At 48.2% G+C, this 16,533-nt stretch overlaps 1 protein-coding gene across 2 annotated transcripts in view; it reads right to left on the bottom strand.

Moving 5' to 3' along the window:
* The window catches only part of riox2 (ribosomal oxygenase 2), a 21,675-nt gene extending 5,720 nt beyond the window's left edge, over positions 1 to 15,955 (bottom strand). The window contains exons 1-9 of one of the 2 annotated variants that reach the window (XM_056238718.1): positions 15,874 to 15,955; positions 14,422 to 14,849; positions 9,627 to 9,746; positions 9,395 to 9,523; positions 9,156 to 9,259; positions 6,781 to 6,883; positions 3,051 to 3,219; positions 2,873 to 2,961; positions 1,327 to 1,473 (exon numbers count right to left, since the gene is read on the bottom strand). In XM_056238718.1, coding sequence (XP_056094693.1) covers positions 1,327 to 1,473; positions 2,873 to 2,961; positions 3,051 to 3,219; positions 6,781 to 6,883; positions 9,156 to 9,259; positions 9,395 to 9,523; positions 9,627 to 9,746; positions 14,422 to 14,847 — 1,287 coding nt within the window. In that variant the 5' untranslated portion in view covers positions 14,848 to 14,849; positions 15,874 to 15,955. The other variant, XM_056238720.1, reaches the window with a different exon arrangement.
* Positions 15,956 to 16,533: the final 578 nt, after the last annotated feature.

The raw sequence follows: 16,533 nt of genomic DNA on the forward strand, positions 1-16,533 counted from the left end.
TTAGCACCAAAACTCTGGAACAGTCTTCCTACCATTGTCCGGGAAGCAGACACACTCTGTCAGTTCAAAGCTAGACTAAAAACACATCTCTTTAACCTAGCATACACACAACACACTATAGACTTCTATAATTCAATGTTAGGCTGCATAGATTAGGTCAGCCGGAACTGGGAACACGTCCCATAAATCCTGATGTACTCGTTACATCATAAGAAGAATGGCATCTACGCTAATATTAGTCTCTCTGTTTATCCCGAGGTTTACCACAGTCCGCCGGATCCAGATCTGATGAAGGACCAGCGCCTGGACACACACACACACACACACTCACTCCAGATCTGATGAAGGACCTGCATCTGGACACACACACACACACACACACACACACACACAAACACTCCAGATCTGATGATGGAGCTGCGTCTGAAGTGTCACTGGTCTCTCCCTGTGAAGGCCTCCTCCTCCTCCTCCTCCTCCTCCTCCTCCTCCTCCTCCTCCTCCTCCTCCTCCTCCTCCTCCTCCTCCTCCTCCTCCTCCTCCTCCTCCTCCTCCTCCTCCTCCTCCTCCTCCTCCTCCTCCTCCTCCTCCTCCCTACAGATAATCGCTGTCGGGATAATGCCGGTTTGCGTGGCTACGCCGAAGCGATTCAATTCTGTATTATAAATTGTAAGGCCAGACGAGTAGTTTGTTGAGGGTTGGGTTTTTAGGGAAGGACTGCACGCATATATTCAAACGCACACACCTATAGAATGAGCTCTTAATGCGCCGTCAGCGTTCTCACAGGCTCACGTTTATAAAGTTTGCGTAGAGAGAACTTAAGAGTGTTCTGTAGAGCGGTGTGTGTTAGCGGCCCCTAACGTTAATCACTAATGATCTTTACAACGGAAGTGAATCAATCAAAACTAACTTTATCTGGACAATAACTTTATTCTAGAGCTGCTGTAAAGCCTAAACACTCTCTGTTACTGTAATCTCCTGTTATCACTGTAAAGCTGCTGTGGAACATCTGTGCTGGTAAAGCGCTGGATAGATGAAGGAGACTCGACTCACACACTAAGCCGAAATTATGACTTAAAAAGTCTTAATTATGACATGATTTTTATTTATGTAATAGTTTATTTAGATAGGGACAGACACAAATGAGTCAAAATGATGGCATAATGTCATAATCTTATAGTAATTATGGCTTACTTTATCTCATAATTTCAATTTTAATGTCATAATTATGACATAAAAAGTCAAAGCTATTACTTAGTATGTCATAATTGATACTTTTTAAGTCATAGTTTTTGACTAGTCTGCAAGATGTGACGTGGGCTGACGGACCTGTGAGACGACCTCATCTTCATCATCTTCATCTTCATCTTCATCATCGTCTTCATCTTCGTCGTCATCAGATGCTCCCATCATGTGTGTTTCTCTCTTGTTCTTTAAAGAATGTAACACAAACACGACCAGCTCGGTGGCCTCGTCCTGATCAGAGACAAACACAGTGAGGACTTGCTATACACACGCACACACACACACACACACACACACACGCAGTGCCTTCCACTAATATCGGCACCCCTGGTAAATATGAACAGCCGGCTGTGAAAATAAATCTGCATTGTTTATCCTTTAGATTTTTCAATCAAAAATATCTCCAATGCAAGTAAAATATCTTTGAAGTATATTCCCATTCATATTTACATTTTTAGCACACCAGGGTGTGTGTGTGTGTGTGAATATATATAACGTGTCTATGAATATAAGTGATGTGTGTGTGTGTGAATAATATTAGGGGTGGGAATTGGCAAAAATGTGACGATTCGATAGTATTGCGATATTTGGCCCACGATTCAATATTATTGCGATTCGATTCTACAATATATTGCGATTCATGCCCCCCATATTATTCAAAGGCATTACAAAAAATAGAGGAAAATAAGACTCAACTCACTTCAAATGTCACATTTAATTCTGTGAACATTATCTTCTACACATTAACTGAACTGCAAAAACTTTTATATATAATTCCACAAAATCAGCTTATCATTGAATGGCACAGCTTTTTAAATATCTAAATGTACACTCTTAAAATCAGTCAATCAAGCATTATATTATGATAATCAAGCATTAGCCTATTTAATGATAGAACTTCAGTAATTAGAACTAAAACTTGATAATCATGCATGAATGCATATTTGTCATTTTAACTGAACTTAAACTGAACTGGTGGTGCTTACGATATTGTTGGTCATTCAGTGTTTCTGTAAAAAAAAAGTAAGATAATAGTAATTATTATTAAAAGATAATCCTACTACTAATTCTACTAATAATAATGACAATATACAACTATAGTCTATAAAAAAATATAATATAGGCCTACAACACATGAGCTGCTTGGTTCATGAATGTAATTCATTTGACAGCATTCGTTTGCTCTGATTTGCTGAAATTAAAACAGGCATGGGTGCCATCCAATAAGATTGCCGTTTGCGCATTAGTTCCACTTCCACCCACTACCGGAGGAACCGGCATCTCTTCTGCTTGTTCTTAAAAGCTGAATAATACCAGATGAACTCAGTTATTTTGACAGGAAAATACAAACAAGAAATCGTTTACATGTAGCGCGCCGATTTTGCGTGGTATAATGTAACTCTCTCGCTCTCTTTGCACTAAATAATATATAACGTGTGTGTATGGATCTATGTGACGTGGGAATGAATATATGTGAGGTGTGTGTGTGTGTGTGTGTGTGAGAATATGTGACGCGTGTGTGTGTGTGATTATATGTGACGTGTGTGATTATATGTGACGTGTGTGATTATATGTGACGTGTGTGTGTGTGTGTGTAAATATATGTGACGTGTGTGTGTGTGACTCTTACAGTGTTCTCTTGACTGGGCTCCACTGTTAGAAGAAGATGCTCTTTAAACCGCAAACACACAGTGTCCTCCAGCGAGGGCGGTTTCCCAACTGGAAGAGAAAAACACATTCAGCACAGCCGTACCTCCACACACACACACACACACACACACACACACACACACACACGTGAGCCTCACCAGGATCAGCGCCGGCCCGGTCCTGCTGGAACGGTGGCAGTCGGTGGCAGACGAAGTCTCTCTTCATAGCGCTGGAGCGCAACTCCTGATTCCCCCGCTCGACATCATCAGCCAAACGCCGCAGAAACACACACACCTGCTTATTAACCTCAGGAGCCACGCTGGCAGACTGACAACACACACACACACACACACTGTTAGAGTCACTGTTACAGGTGAATGTGTGAGAGAGGAGTGTGTGTGAGAGGGGTGTGTGTGAGGGGTGTGTGAGAGGGGTGTGTGTGAGAGGAGTGTGTGAGAGGGGTGTGTGTGAGAGGGGTGTGTGAGAGAGGAGTGTGTGTGAGAGGAGTGTGTGTGAGAGGAGTGTGTGTGAGAGGATTGTGTGTGAGAGGATTGTGTGAGAGAGGGGTGTGTGTGAGAGGGGTGTGTGTGAGAGGAGTGTGTGAGAGGGGTGTGTGAGAGAGGAGTGTGTGTGAGAGGAGTGTGTGAGAGAGGGGGGTGTGTGAGGAGTGTGTGAGAGGAGTGTGTGTGAGAGGAGTGTGTGTGAGAGGAGTGTGTGTGAGAGGGGTGTGTGTGAGAGGAGTGTGTGTGAGAGAATTGTGTGTGAGAGGAGTGTGTGTGAGAGGGGTGTGTGTGAGAGCAGTGTGTGAGAGAGGAGTGTGTGTGAGAGGAGTGTGTGTGAGAGGAGTGTGTGTGAGAGGAGTGTGTGTGAGAGGAGTGTGTGTGAGAGGAGTGTGTGTGAGAGACGAGTGTGTGAGAGGATTGTGTGTGAGAGACGAGTGTGTGAGGAGTGTGTGTGAGAGGATTGTGTGTGAGAGACGAGTGTGTGAGAGGAGTGTGTGTGAGAGGAGTGTGTGTGAGAGGGGTGTGTGTGAGAGGAGTGTTTGAGAGGATTGTGTGTGAGAGGAGTGTGTGTGAGAAGTGTGTGAGAGAGGAGTGTGTGAGAGAGGGGTGTGTGTGAGAGGAGTGTGTGTGAGAGGGGTGTGTGTGAGAGGAGTGTGTGTGAGAGGAGTGTGTGTGAGAGGGGTGTGTGTGAGAGGATTGTGTGTGAGAAGTGTGTGAGAGAGGAGTGTGTGTGAGAGGGGTGTGTGTGAGAGGGGGGTGTGTGAGGAGTGTGTGTGAGAAGTGTGTGAGAGAGGAGTGTGTGAGAGAGGGGTGTGTGTGAGAGGGGTGTGTGAGGAGTGTGTGTGAGAGGAGTGTGTGAGAGGAGTGTGTGAGAGGATTGTGTGTGAGAGGATTGTGTGTGAGAAGTGTGTGAGAGAGGAGTGTGTGTGAGAGGAGTGTGTGAGAGAGGAGTGTGTGTGAGAGGAGTGTGTGAGAGGAGTGTGTGTGAGAGGAGTGTGTGAGAGGAGTGTGTGTGAGAGGAGTGTGTGTGAGAGGAGTGTGTGAGAGGAGTGTGTGAGAGGGGTGTGTGTGAGAGGAGTGTGTGAGAGGAGTGTGTGTGAGAGGAGTGTGTGAGAAGTGTGTGAGAGAGGAGTGTGTGAGAAGTGTGTGAGAGAGGAGTGTGTGTGAGAGGAGTGTGTGAGAGGAGTGTGTGAGAGGGGTGTGTGTGAGAGGATTGTGTGAGAGGGGTGTGTGTGAGAGGAGTGTGTGAGAAGTGTGTGAGAGAGGAGTGTGTGAGAGGGGTGTGTGTGAGAGGAGTGTGTGAGAGGGGTGTGTGTGAGAGGAGTGTGTGAGAAGTGTGTGAGAGAGGAGTGTGTGTGAGAGGAGTGTGTGAGAGGAGTGTGTGAGAGGAGTGTGTGAGAGGGGTGTGTGTGAGAGGGGTGTGTGTGAGAGGAGTGTGTGTGAGAGGATTGTGTGTGAGAAGTGTGTGAGAGAGGAGTGTGTGTGAGAGGGGTGTGTGTGAGAGGGGGGTGTGTGAGGAGTGTGTGTGAGAAGTGTGTGAGAGAGGAGTGTGTGAGAGAGGGTGTGTGTGTGAGAGGGGTGTGTGAGGAGTGTGTGTGAGAGGAGTGTGTGAGAGGAGTGTGTGAGAGGGGTGTGTGTGAGAGGGGTGTGTGTGAGAGGATTGTGTGTGAGAGGGGTGTGTGAGAAGTGTGTGAGAGAGGAGTGTGTGTGAGAGGGGTGTGTGTGAGAGGGGGGAGTGTGAGAGGAGTGTGTGTGAGAGGAGTGTGTGAGAGAGGAGTGTGTGTGAGAGGAGTGTGTGTGAGAGGAGTGTGTGTGAGAGGAGTGTGTGTGAGAGGAGTGTGTGTGAGAGGAGTGTGTGTGAGAGGAGTGTGTGTGAGAGGAGTGTGTGTGAGAGGAGTGTGTGTGAGAGGAGTGTGTGTGAGAGGAGTGTGTGTGAGAGGAGTGTGTGTGAGAGGAGTGTGTGTGAGAGGGGTGTGTGTGAGAGGGGTGTGTGTGAGAGGAGTGTGTGTGAGAGGAGTGTGTGTGAGAGGGGTGTGTGTGAGAGGGGTGTGTGTGAGAGGGGTGTGTGTGAGAGGAGTGTGTGTGAGAGGAGTGTGTGTGAGAGGAGTGTGTGTGAGAGGAGTGTGTGTGAGAGGAGTGTGTGAGAGAGGAGTGTGTGAGAGAGGAGTGTGTGTGAGAGGAGTGTGTGTGAGAGGAGTGTGTGTGAGAGGAGTGTGTGTGAGAGGAGTGTGTGTGAGAGGAGTGTGTGAGAGAGGAGTGTGTGTGAGAGGAGTGTGTGTGAGAGGAGTGTGTGTGAGAGGAGTGTGTGTGAGAGGAGTGTGTGTGAGAGGAGTGTGTGTGAGAGGAGTGTGTGTGAGAGGAGTGTGTGTGAGAGGAGTGTGTGTGAGAGGGGTGTGTGTGAGAGGGGTGTGTGTGAGAGGAGTGTGTGTGAGAGGAGTGTGTGTGAGAGGAGTGTGTGTGAGAGGAGTGTGTGTGAGAGGAGTGTGTGTGAGAGGAGTGTGAGAGGAGTGTGTGAGAGAGGAGTGTGTGTGAGAGGAGTGTGTGTGAGAGGAGTGTGTGTGAGAGGAGTGTGTGTGAGAGGAGTGTGTGTGAGAGGAGTGTGTGTGAGAGGAGTGTGTGAGAGAGGAGTGTGTGTGAGAGGAGTGTGTGTGAGAGGAGTGTGTGTGAGAGGAGTGTGTGTGAGAGGAGTGTGTGTGAGAGGAGTGTGTGTGAGAGGAGTGTGTGTGAGAGGGGTGTGTGTGAGAGGAGTGTGTGTGAGAGGAGTGTGTGTGAGAGGAGTGTGTGTGAGAGGAGTGTGTGTGAGAGGAGTGTGTGTGAGAGGAGTGTGAGAGGAGTGTGTGAGAGAGGAGTGTGTGTGAGAGGAGTGTGTGTGAGAGGAGTGTGTGTGAGAGGAGTGTGTGTGAGAGGAGTGTGTGTGAGAGGAGTGTGTGTGAGAGGAGTGTGTGAGAGAGGAGTGTGTGTGAGAGGAGTGTGTGTGAGAGGAGTGTGTGTGAGAGGGGTGTGTGTGAGAGGAGTGTGTGTGAGAGGAGTGTGTGTGAGAGGAGTGTGTGTGAGAGGAGTGTGTGTGAGAGGAGTGTGTGTGAGAGGAGTGTGTGTGAGAGGAGTGTGTGTGAGAGGAGTGTGTGTGAGAGGGGTGTGTGTGAGAGGAGTGTGTGTGAGAGGAGTGTGTGTGAGAGGAGTGTGTGTGAGAGGAGTGTGTGTGAGAGGAGTGTGTGTGAGAGGAGTGTGTGTGAGAGGAGTGTGTGTGAGAGGAGTGTGTGTGAGAGGAGTGTGTGTGAGAGGAGTGTGTGAGAGGAGTGTGTGTGAGAGGATTGTGTGTGAGAGGATTGTGTGAGAGAGGGGTGTGTGTGAGAGGAGTGTGTGTGAGAGGAGTGTGTGTGCTCACCGTGAGGACGTTACGAGGAAGACCGCAGCGCATCCCGTGTTCACGTCTCATGCTGTCCAACACACACCCGGGAAACACGTCCAGCATGAAGTCGCCCCACGACCTGAAAGACACACACATTTAGATCTATAACACACTTCTGATAGTCGCTGTCAGACGATACTGAGTGCTCAGAAATACCGAGTCATGAACGTAAAGTTTCGACTGTGTACAACATTTATCACCATTATAAGTGTGTGAGAGGTGTGTGAGCGCTATATAAATAAAGGTGACTAATGTTTGAGGCTCATTTTGACATGCGTATTCCTGGTTTCAGACAGTGTGTGTCACACAGCCCTCAGACTCAGTGACCCGGTGAGTGTGTTCAGATAAAGCATCCGCCAAATGAGAGTTTAGTTGTGTGATTAGACTGGGAATCAAACTCGTGATCTTGCCTCCGCGAGCGTCACGATCTGCACATGCTTTCACACACTACTTCTGCTAAACTCTTTAAAACATTTTTTTACAATACTGATACAAAAATGATATAAATAATCATGCTCTCATGGAGATTATTTTTTAATATTTGAGAACTGTTTAATAATAAAGCAGAGAATGTAAAAGCATGTTAAAGGTAAATGGAGCACTTCCAGAGAGAAAGAGTCAGTGTGTGAGAGGAGTGTGTGTGTGTGTGTGTGTGTGTGTGTGTGCGTGTGTGTGTGTGTGTGGAGACGCACATGTTCTGGTAAGTGCTGAGCGTGAGGTGTGTGTGTGTGTGTGTGTGTGTGTGTGGAGACGCACATGTTCTGGTAAGTGCTGAGCGTGAGGTGTGTGTGTGTGTGTGTGTGTGTGTGTGTGTGTGTGTGTGTGTGTGTGTGTGTGTGTGTGTGTGTGTGGAGACGCACATGTTCTGGTAAGTGCTGAGCGTGAGGTGTGTGTGTGTGTGTGTGTGTGTGTGTGTGTGTGGAGACGCACATGTTCTGGTAAGTGCTGAGCGTGAGGTGTGTGTGTGTGTGTGTGTGGAGACGCACATGTTCTGGTAAGTGCTGAGCGTGAGGTGTGTGTGTGAGGAGTGTGTGTGTGTGTGGAGACGCACATGTTCTGGTAAGTGCTGAGCGTGAGGTGTGTGTGTGAGGAGTGTGTGTGTGTGTGGAGACGCACATGTTCTGGTAAGTGCTGAGCGTGAGGTGTGTGTGTGAGGAGTGTGTGTGTGTGTGGAGACGCACATGTTCTGGTAAGTGCTGAGCGTGAGGTGTGTGTGTGAGGAGTGTGTGTGTGTGTGGAGACGCACATGTTCTGGTAAGTGCTGAGCGTGAGGTGTGTGTGTGAGGAGTGTGTGTGTGTGTGGAGACGCACATGTTCTGGTAAGTGCTGAGCGTGAGGTGTGTGTGTGAGGAGTGTGTGTGTGTGTGGAAACGCACATGTTCTGGTAAGTGCTGAGCGTGAGGTGTGTGTGTGAGGAGTGTGTGTGTGTGTGGAGACGCACATGTTCTGGTAAGTGCTGAGCGTGAGGTGTGTGTGTGAGGAGTGTGTGTGTGTGTGGAGACGCACATGTTCTGGTAAGTGCTGAGCGTGAGGTGTGTGTGTGAGGAGTGTGTGTGTGTGTGGAAACGCACATGTTCTGGTAAGTGCTGAGCGTGAGGTGTGTGTGTGAGGAGTGTGTGTGTGTGTGGAGACGCACATGTTCTGGTAAGTGCTGAGCGTGAGGTGTGTGTGTGAGGAGTGTGTGTGTGTGTGGAGACGCACATGTTCTGGTAAGTGCTGAGCGTGAGGTGTGTGTGTGAGGAGTGTGTGTGTGTGTGGAGACGCACATGTTCTGGTAAGTGCTGAGCGTGAGGTGTGTGTGTGAGGAGTGTGTGTGTGTGTGGAGACGCACATGTTCTGGTAAGTGCTGAGCGTGAGGTGTGTGTGTGAGGAGTGTGTGTGTGTGTGGAAACGCACATGTTCTGGTAAGTGCTGAGCGTGAGGTGTGTGTGTGAGGAGTGTGTGTGTGTGTGGAGACGCACATGTTCTGGTAAGTGCTGAGCGTGAGGTGTGTGTGTGAGGAGTGTGTGTGTGTGTGGAAACGCACATGTTCTGGTAAGTGCTGAGCGTGAGGTGTGTGTGTGAGGAGTGTGTGTGTGTGTGGAGACGCACATGTTCTGGTAAGTGCTGAGCGTGAGGTGTGTGTGTGAGGAGTGTGTGTGTGTGTGGAGACGCACATGTTCTGGTAAGTGCTGAGCGTGAGGTGTGTGTGTGAGGAGTGTGTGTGTGTGTGGAAACGCACATGTTCTGGTAAGTGCTGAGCGTGAGGTGTGTGTGTGAGGAGTGTGTGTGTGTGTGGAGACGCACATGTTCTGGTAAGTGCTGAGCGTGAGGTGTGTGTGTGAGGAGTGTGTGTGTGTGTGGAGACGCACATGTTCTGGTAAGTGCTGAGCGTGAGGTGTGTGGATTGAGCCACGTCTGAAGGAGTGTCGGCCTGGTGAATCGTTCCTCGGGGGAAATACAGCAAATCACCAGCCTATAGGAAATCAAATGAGGCATTAATATAGCGCTTTACAATCATATCTCTGCTGAACCACAGACACACGCGCAGAACACTCGAGCACACCTCACGTCCCTGCTGATTGACCTCTAACCCCGTGATGTCACTGACCTGCAGGATGAAGTCGTGTGTGGGGGGGCCGATGCGGTGCTCGGGCTCCAGGCTGTACTCGCGGGCCAGAGGGACGGTGGGCTGGTAAAGCCTCCAGTGTTTCTGTCCCTCCAGCTGAAGGATCAGCACCTGAACCCATAAACACACGCCAGCAGAACGCCAGTTATTCCTCATGCACACATGAGCAAACCGTGACAGTAGATGCTAAACACACACGAGAGCAGACACACACCTCGACGTCGTCGTAGTGCGGCGGCAGACCCTGAGAGCCACGAGGCGTGATGTAGATGTTAGATCCAACCAGCGACCCGAAGAAGCACTCCAGCCGCTCCTGAATACGCCACAGCTCGTCCTGTGAACACACGTGACCAGTGAACACTCGTGACCAGTGAACACTCAACACTCGTGACCAGTGAACACTCAACACTCGTGACCAGTGAACACTCGTGACCAGTGAACACTCGTGACCAGTGAACACACGTGACCAGTGAACACTCGTGACCTGTGAACACTCGTGAGTCGTGACCTGTGAACACTCGTGACCAGTGAACACGCGTGACCAGTGAACACTCGTGACCTGTGAACACTCGTGAGTCGTGACCTGTGAACACGCGTGACCAGTGAACACGCGTGACCAGTGAACACTCGTGACCAGTGAACACTCGTGACCAGTGAACACTCGTGACCAGTGAACACTCGTGACCAGTGAACACGCGTGGTGACCAGTGAACACGCGTGGTGACCAGTGAACACGCGTGGTGACCAGTGAACACGCGTGGTGACCAGTGAACACGCGTGGTGACCAGTGAACACGCGTGACCAGTGAACACTCAACACTCGTGACCAGTGAACACTCAACACTCGTGACCAGTGAACACTCGTGACCAGTGAACACTCGTGACCAGTGAACAGTCGTGACCAGTGAACACTCGTGACCAGCGAACACTCGTGACCTGTGAACACTCGTGACCAGTGAACACACGTGAGTCGTGACCTGTGAACACTCGTGACCAGTGAACACACGTGACCAGTGAACACTCGTGAGTCGTGACCTGTGAACACTCGTGACCAGTGAACACACGTGACCAGTGAACACTCGTGACCTGTGAACACTCGTGAGTCGTGACCTGTGAACACTCGTGACCAGTGAACACGCGTGACCAGTGAACACTCGTGACCTGTGAACACTCGTGAGTCGTGACCTGTGAACACGCGTGACCAGTGAACACGCGTGACCAGTGAACACTCGTGACCAGTGAACACTCGTGACCAGTGAACACTCGTGACCAGTGAACACTCGTGACCAGTGAACACACGTGACCAGTGAACACTCGTGACCTGTGAACACTCGTGAGTCGTGACCTGTGAACACTCGTGACCAGTGAACACGCGTGACCAGTGAACACTCGTGACCTGTGAACACTCGTGAGTCGTGACCTGTGAACACGCGTGACCAGTGAACACGCGTGACCAGTGAACACTCGTGACCAGTGAACACTCGTGACCAGTGAACACTCGTGACCAGTGAACACTCGTGACCAGTGAACACGCGTGGTGACCAGTGAACACGCGTGGTGACCAGTGAACACGCGTGGTGACCAGTGAACACGCGTGGTGACCAGTGAACACGCGTGGTGACCAGTGAACACGCGTGGTGACCAGTGAACACGCGTGGTGACCAGTGAACACGCGTGACCAGTGAACACGCGTGACCAGTGAACACGCGTGACCTGTGAACACTCGTGACCAGTGAACACGCGTGACCAGTGAACACTCGTGACCAGTGAACACTCGTGACCAGTGAACACTCGTGACCAGTGAACACGCGTGACCAGTGCACATGCGTGACCAGTGAACACGCGTGACCAGTGAACACGCGTGACCAGTGAACACTCGTGACCAGTGAACACTCGTGACCAGTGAACACGCGTGACCAGTGAACACGCGTGACCTGTGAACACGCGTGACCTGTGAACACGCGTGACCTGTGAACACGCGTGACCTGTGAACACGCGTGACCAGTGAACACTCGTGACCAGTGAACACTCGTGACCAGTGAACACTCGTGACCAGTGAACACGCGTGACCAGTGAACACGCGTGACCAGTGAACACGCGTGACCAGTGAACACGCGTGACCAGTGAACACGCATGACCAGTGAACACGCGTGACCAGTGAACACGCATGACCAGTGAACACTCGTGACCAGTGAACACTCGTGACCAGTGAACACGCGTGACCAGTGAACACGCATGACCAGTGAACACGCATGACCAGTGAACACGCATGACCAGTGAACACGCGTGACCAGTGAACACGCATGACCAGTGAACACGCGTGACCAGTGAACACTCGTGACCAGTGAACACTCGTGACCAGTAGGGCTGTCAACTTTAGTCGTTTAGTCGACTAGTCGGTCGATGCCGTCTTGGTCGACTGACATTCTTATTGGTCGACCAGTTGCATTTTTTTTTTTTACCAATCTAGAAATTTTCAATGATTTACTCCTTGATATTTATTCCTTTTATAAGCAGTTAAATATTACTGTATTCTAAATATAATTAGCCTATGGTTTATCCCCAACTTTAAATGCTTTAATTTAGGCTATTTTGTACAGCGCCACAGTTTAGCGCACACACATAGAACACTCGGTTCGCACCTGTGGCTGCGCTGCTGCTTCGTGCTCAGTAAGGGATATAGGTAGTTTAGCTGTATTCATTCAGTTAGAACGCTACTTGTTTCGGTTTTTATGTTTTTATACACTATATGTTTGTATCTCGATGCGGCGTGGACGCACTTGGAAAAAAAAGAGCGCGTCGCACCGCGACCGTTGCTTCCATCATGAGCGCGCACACCGCGCGCCTACATTTGAAATCGAACTTGAGCGCGCAAAAGACGTGAGCAGTCCCTTTAACGGCTTTATCATGCTGACTCAATAGATTGTGTTTTCTTGATATGTTTTTGTTTTTATTTGTACACTTGACGCGTTTGAAAATAGCCTAAATAATGTAACAAAACGAAAATAAACCTATATGCGGTCCTACAATAAAGCCTATTATTAGGATTGTTTTTTAGGCTCTTTGGGTTTTTGTCTGTGTTTGTTTTAAAACGCCTAGATAGGCTGGACAAAAGTTAACCTATAGCTTTGAAAGTAAAGAAGAATATACAGCCTGTATAAACGAGAGCTTTTGTTAGGATTTTTCATTGTGGCAGATAGCAGTTATATTTTTTGTAGCATGTGGTGTGGTCAGGTGCGCGATTGTGACTGTCACTATAGACCTAGGACAGTGCTCCTCACTTTTTGCAGTTAAAAAAAAATCACTTAATTTTCAAAGAATTGTATTATTATTATAGTTTTATGTATTTTTGATGTTTTTTCGTTGTTGTTTTATAAATGCTCTATGACAATTGTTAAAAAATGTTCAATCAAAACATCGCGTCTTTTTTTTTTTTTTTTTTTTTTTTTTTTTTTAGTCGACTAATCGTTGTGCAGGACAAGACTTTGGTCGACTAAGGATTTCTTTGGTTGACTACAGCCCTAGTGACCAGTGAACACGCGTGACCAGTGAACACGCGTGACCAGTGAACACGCGTGACCAGTGAACACGCGTGACCAGTGAACACGCGTGACCAGTGAACACGCGTGACCAGTGAACACGCGTGACCAGTGAACACGCGTGACCTGTGAACACGCGTGACCAGTGAACACTCGTGACCAGTGAACACGCGTGACCAGTGAACACGCGTGACCAGTGAACACTCGTGACCAGTGAACACTCGTGACCAGTGAACACACGTGACCAGTGAACACTCGTGACCAGTGAACACTCGTGACCAGTGAACACTCGTGACCAGTGAACATGCGTGACCAGTGAACACGCGTGACCAGTGAACACACGTGACCAGTGAACACTCGTGACCAGTGAACACTCGTGACCAGTGAACACTCGTGACCAGTGAACACACGTGACCATCGTGACCAGTGAACACTCGTGACCAGTGAACACTCGTGACCAGTGAACACACGTGACCAGTGAACACTCGTGACCAGTGAACACTCGTGACCAGTGAACACGCGTGACCAGTGAACACGCGTGACCAGTGAACACGCGTGACCAGTGAACACGCGTGTGACCAGTGAACACTCGTGACCAGTGAACACTCGTGACCAGTGAACACACGTGACCAGTGAACACACGTGACCAGTGAACACTCGTGACCAGTGAACACTCGTGACCAGTGAACACTCGTGACCAGTGAACACGCGTGACCAGTGAACACGCGTGACCAGTGAACACACGTGACCAGTGAACACTCGTGACCAGTGAACACACGTGACCAGTGAACACTCGTGACCAGTGAACACTCGTGACCAGTGAACACTCGTGACCAGTGAACACTCGTGACCAGTGAACACTCGTGACCAGTGAACACGCGTGACCTGTGAACACTCGTGACCAGTGAACACGCGTGTGACCAGTGAACACGCGTGACCAGTGAACACGCGTGACCAGTGAACACACGTGACCAGTGAACACACGTGACCAGTGAACACTCGTGACCAGTGAACACTCGTGACCAGTGAACACTCGTGACCAGTGAACACTCGTGACCAGTGAACACGCGTGACCAGTGAACACGCGTGACCAGTGAACACACGTGACCAGTGAACACTCGTGACCAGTGAACACACGTGACCAGTGAACACTCGTGACCAGTGAACACTCGTGACCAGTGAACACTCGTGACCAGTGAACACTCGTGACCAGTGAACACTCGTGACCAGTGAACACGCGTGACCTGTGAACACTCGTGACCAGTGAACACGCGTGTGACCAGTGAACACGCGTGACCAGTGAACACGCGTGACCAGTGAACACACGTGACCAGTGAACACACGTGACCAGTGAACACTCGTGACCAGTGAACACTCGTGACCAGTGAACACTCGTGACCAGTGAACACGCGTGACCAGTGAACACGCGTGACCAGTGAACACACGTGACCAGGTTTGCGCGAGCTCTGACCTTGAACCTCTGAGGCTGGTGCAGCTGTATGGTGGCTCTGCTCTCCTCCAGGTCCTTCTTCAGCTGGCTGAACTTCACCTTCCCGTCTTTATTCAGCACTCTCTTCTGGCCGTCGACGCAGCGGCACACGTTGAGGTCTCTGGCGTATCGCAGGCCGCGAGCGCAGAGCTGCCTGACGTCGGACAGCTGGAACAGCGAGCGGAAGTACGAGGCCAGAGCCGGATCGTTGCGCTGCAGGACCAGTGGCTTCTGCTCCCAGTACTGAAGGAAGAACTGGTCCACGCCGACCGGACTGATCAGACTCTGGAAGAAATCCCTCGGAGAGTCGAAGCACAGCGGGTTCCCCATCTTCATCTGCTTCACAGGTACATCCTCCTCCTCCTCCTGTCCATCACACTTCTTCACTCTTCTGCCCTTCTTTGGCATCTCTGCGGCATAAATATCATAATATAAATATGCTCTTCATAACCTTCACTGCGCTGATTATTCTGGAATTTTTGTCAAATACAGGCTATTTTCACTGTGTGTAAAACATGCAATACGCTTCAAATGATTATTCATAAATGTGTATGTGCACTACTTTAACATCAAGACAAGGTGATGCGGCTGTTGTGGAAAAACTAATGAAGAACAGAACAGCAGTCGCATCAGTCGTCCTCTCCTCCGCCATGTCTACAGTTTAGGACCCGATCAACTCAGACACTCGGCTATCAAAATGATCTTCGAGTTTCCCAGTAGTAAATACGCCCTTCATGTCCAGTTCCTACTAGGAAACTAGCATTTACAACAATTCCAATTCCTAGCACGTGAAAGCAGAATTAATAACCATTAATTCTTGCCACTGTGAAGAAACTAGAATGAGAATTAATGTTCATAACTAACGTACAGCACAGATGAAGCTTAAAATAATTACATGCTTTTAACCATTGATTCAGTTCACGCATTCATCATCACGAAATAACCAATTAGTCCAGTTTAATTTAGTCAGTTTATGGAAAAGTGTCAACACAAGTGACAGATTGAGGGAGAATTAAGGTGTGCAAAACCTAATAATACAATTTATTGATTTGCTTTTTATTGTAATTTAAAAATGCAGTGTCAAATTAAAATACAAAATGCAATTGATGATTTGACATTTTATTATTATCTATTATTTAATAGAAAAATGCAAAGGAAACAATTAAGTGCATATAAAATGCTAATGCAACAATAGTGACAAGCTTCAAATTAATGCGTTGTTTAGTTTTCCTCTTTTTTTTTTTTTATGGTTTAAATTTCAAAACCTAAGACAACCGGACATGTTTAAAATTTTGACATAATTTAACTCATAAAAGTAGAGTAAGATATTTAATCGTATACTTGTTATTCAAATAAGACAGACGGGTCCGTCATAATTTATATGCCAGTAAATAACTCATTCGCAGTGGAAGTACAGACAAACATGTTCCTTACCGACAGCATCACAGGCGCACGTGCAAAGATGGTGTCACACTTCAAACGCTCCGGGTGGAAACTTATAAAAACCGTTCCTGGTCATTTTTTAGTCAAGTTCATAATCGTAGCAACCACAATCAATCACAGGAAAATATGTGGCGTATGCCGATTTTTATTTCACGAGCTCGTCCAGTTCAAGTGCTTTGTTGTCTGAAAGAATATGAATCATGGTGGACACCAGGTTTATTTTTGCTATTTCCTGTGGAAATTTTATTATAGGCAAAATGTTGAAGAAATTTAAGTTTGAATACAACATAGTGTCCCATTTACTTCTATATACACATTCACTACACTCTAGATACTCGGCTTGCTTACTACTCTGGAATTCCTGTCAAATTGAGGCTATTATAATTATTAAATTTGTAAATATGACTTGAGAGGGCATTTGTGTCCAATTTCTGTCTCGGAAACTCCGATAGGAATTTACATTTACATTTACATTTTACATTTATTCATTTAGCTGACGCTTTTATCCAAAGCGACTTACAATTGCAATATATGTCAGAGGTCGCACGCCTCTAGAGCAACTAGGGGTTAAAGGGATAGTTCACTTTGAAATTAATTTTTGATATGTTTTAGCTTACCTTAAGGCATAGGTCGGCAACCCGCGGCTCTTAA

Source organism: Rhinichthys klamathensis, unplaced genomic scaffold, assembly GCF_029890125.1.
Source record: "Rhinichthys klamathensis goyatoka isolate OS25496 unplaced genomic scaffold, OSU_Roscu_1.1 h1tg000531l_1, whole genome shotgun sequence".
Lineage (NCBI taxonomy): Eukaryota > Metazoa > Chordata > Actinopteri > Cypriniformes > Leuciscidae > Rhinichthys > Rhinichthys klamathensis.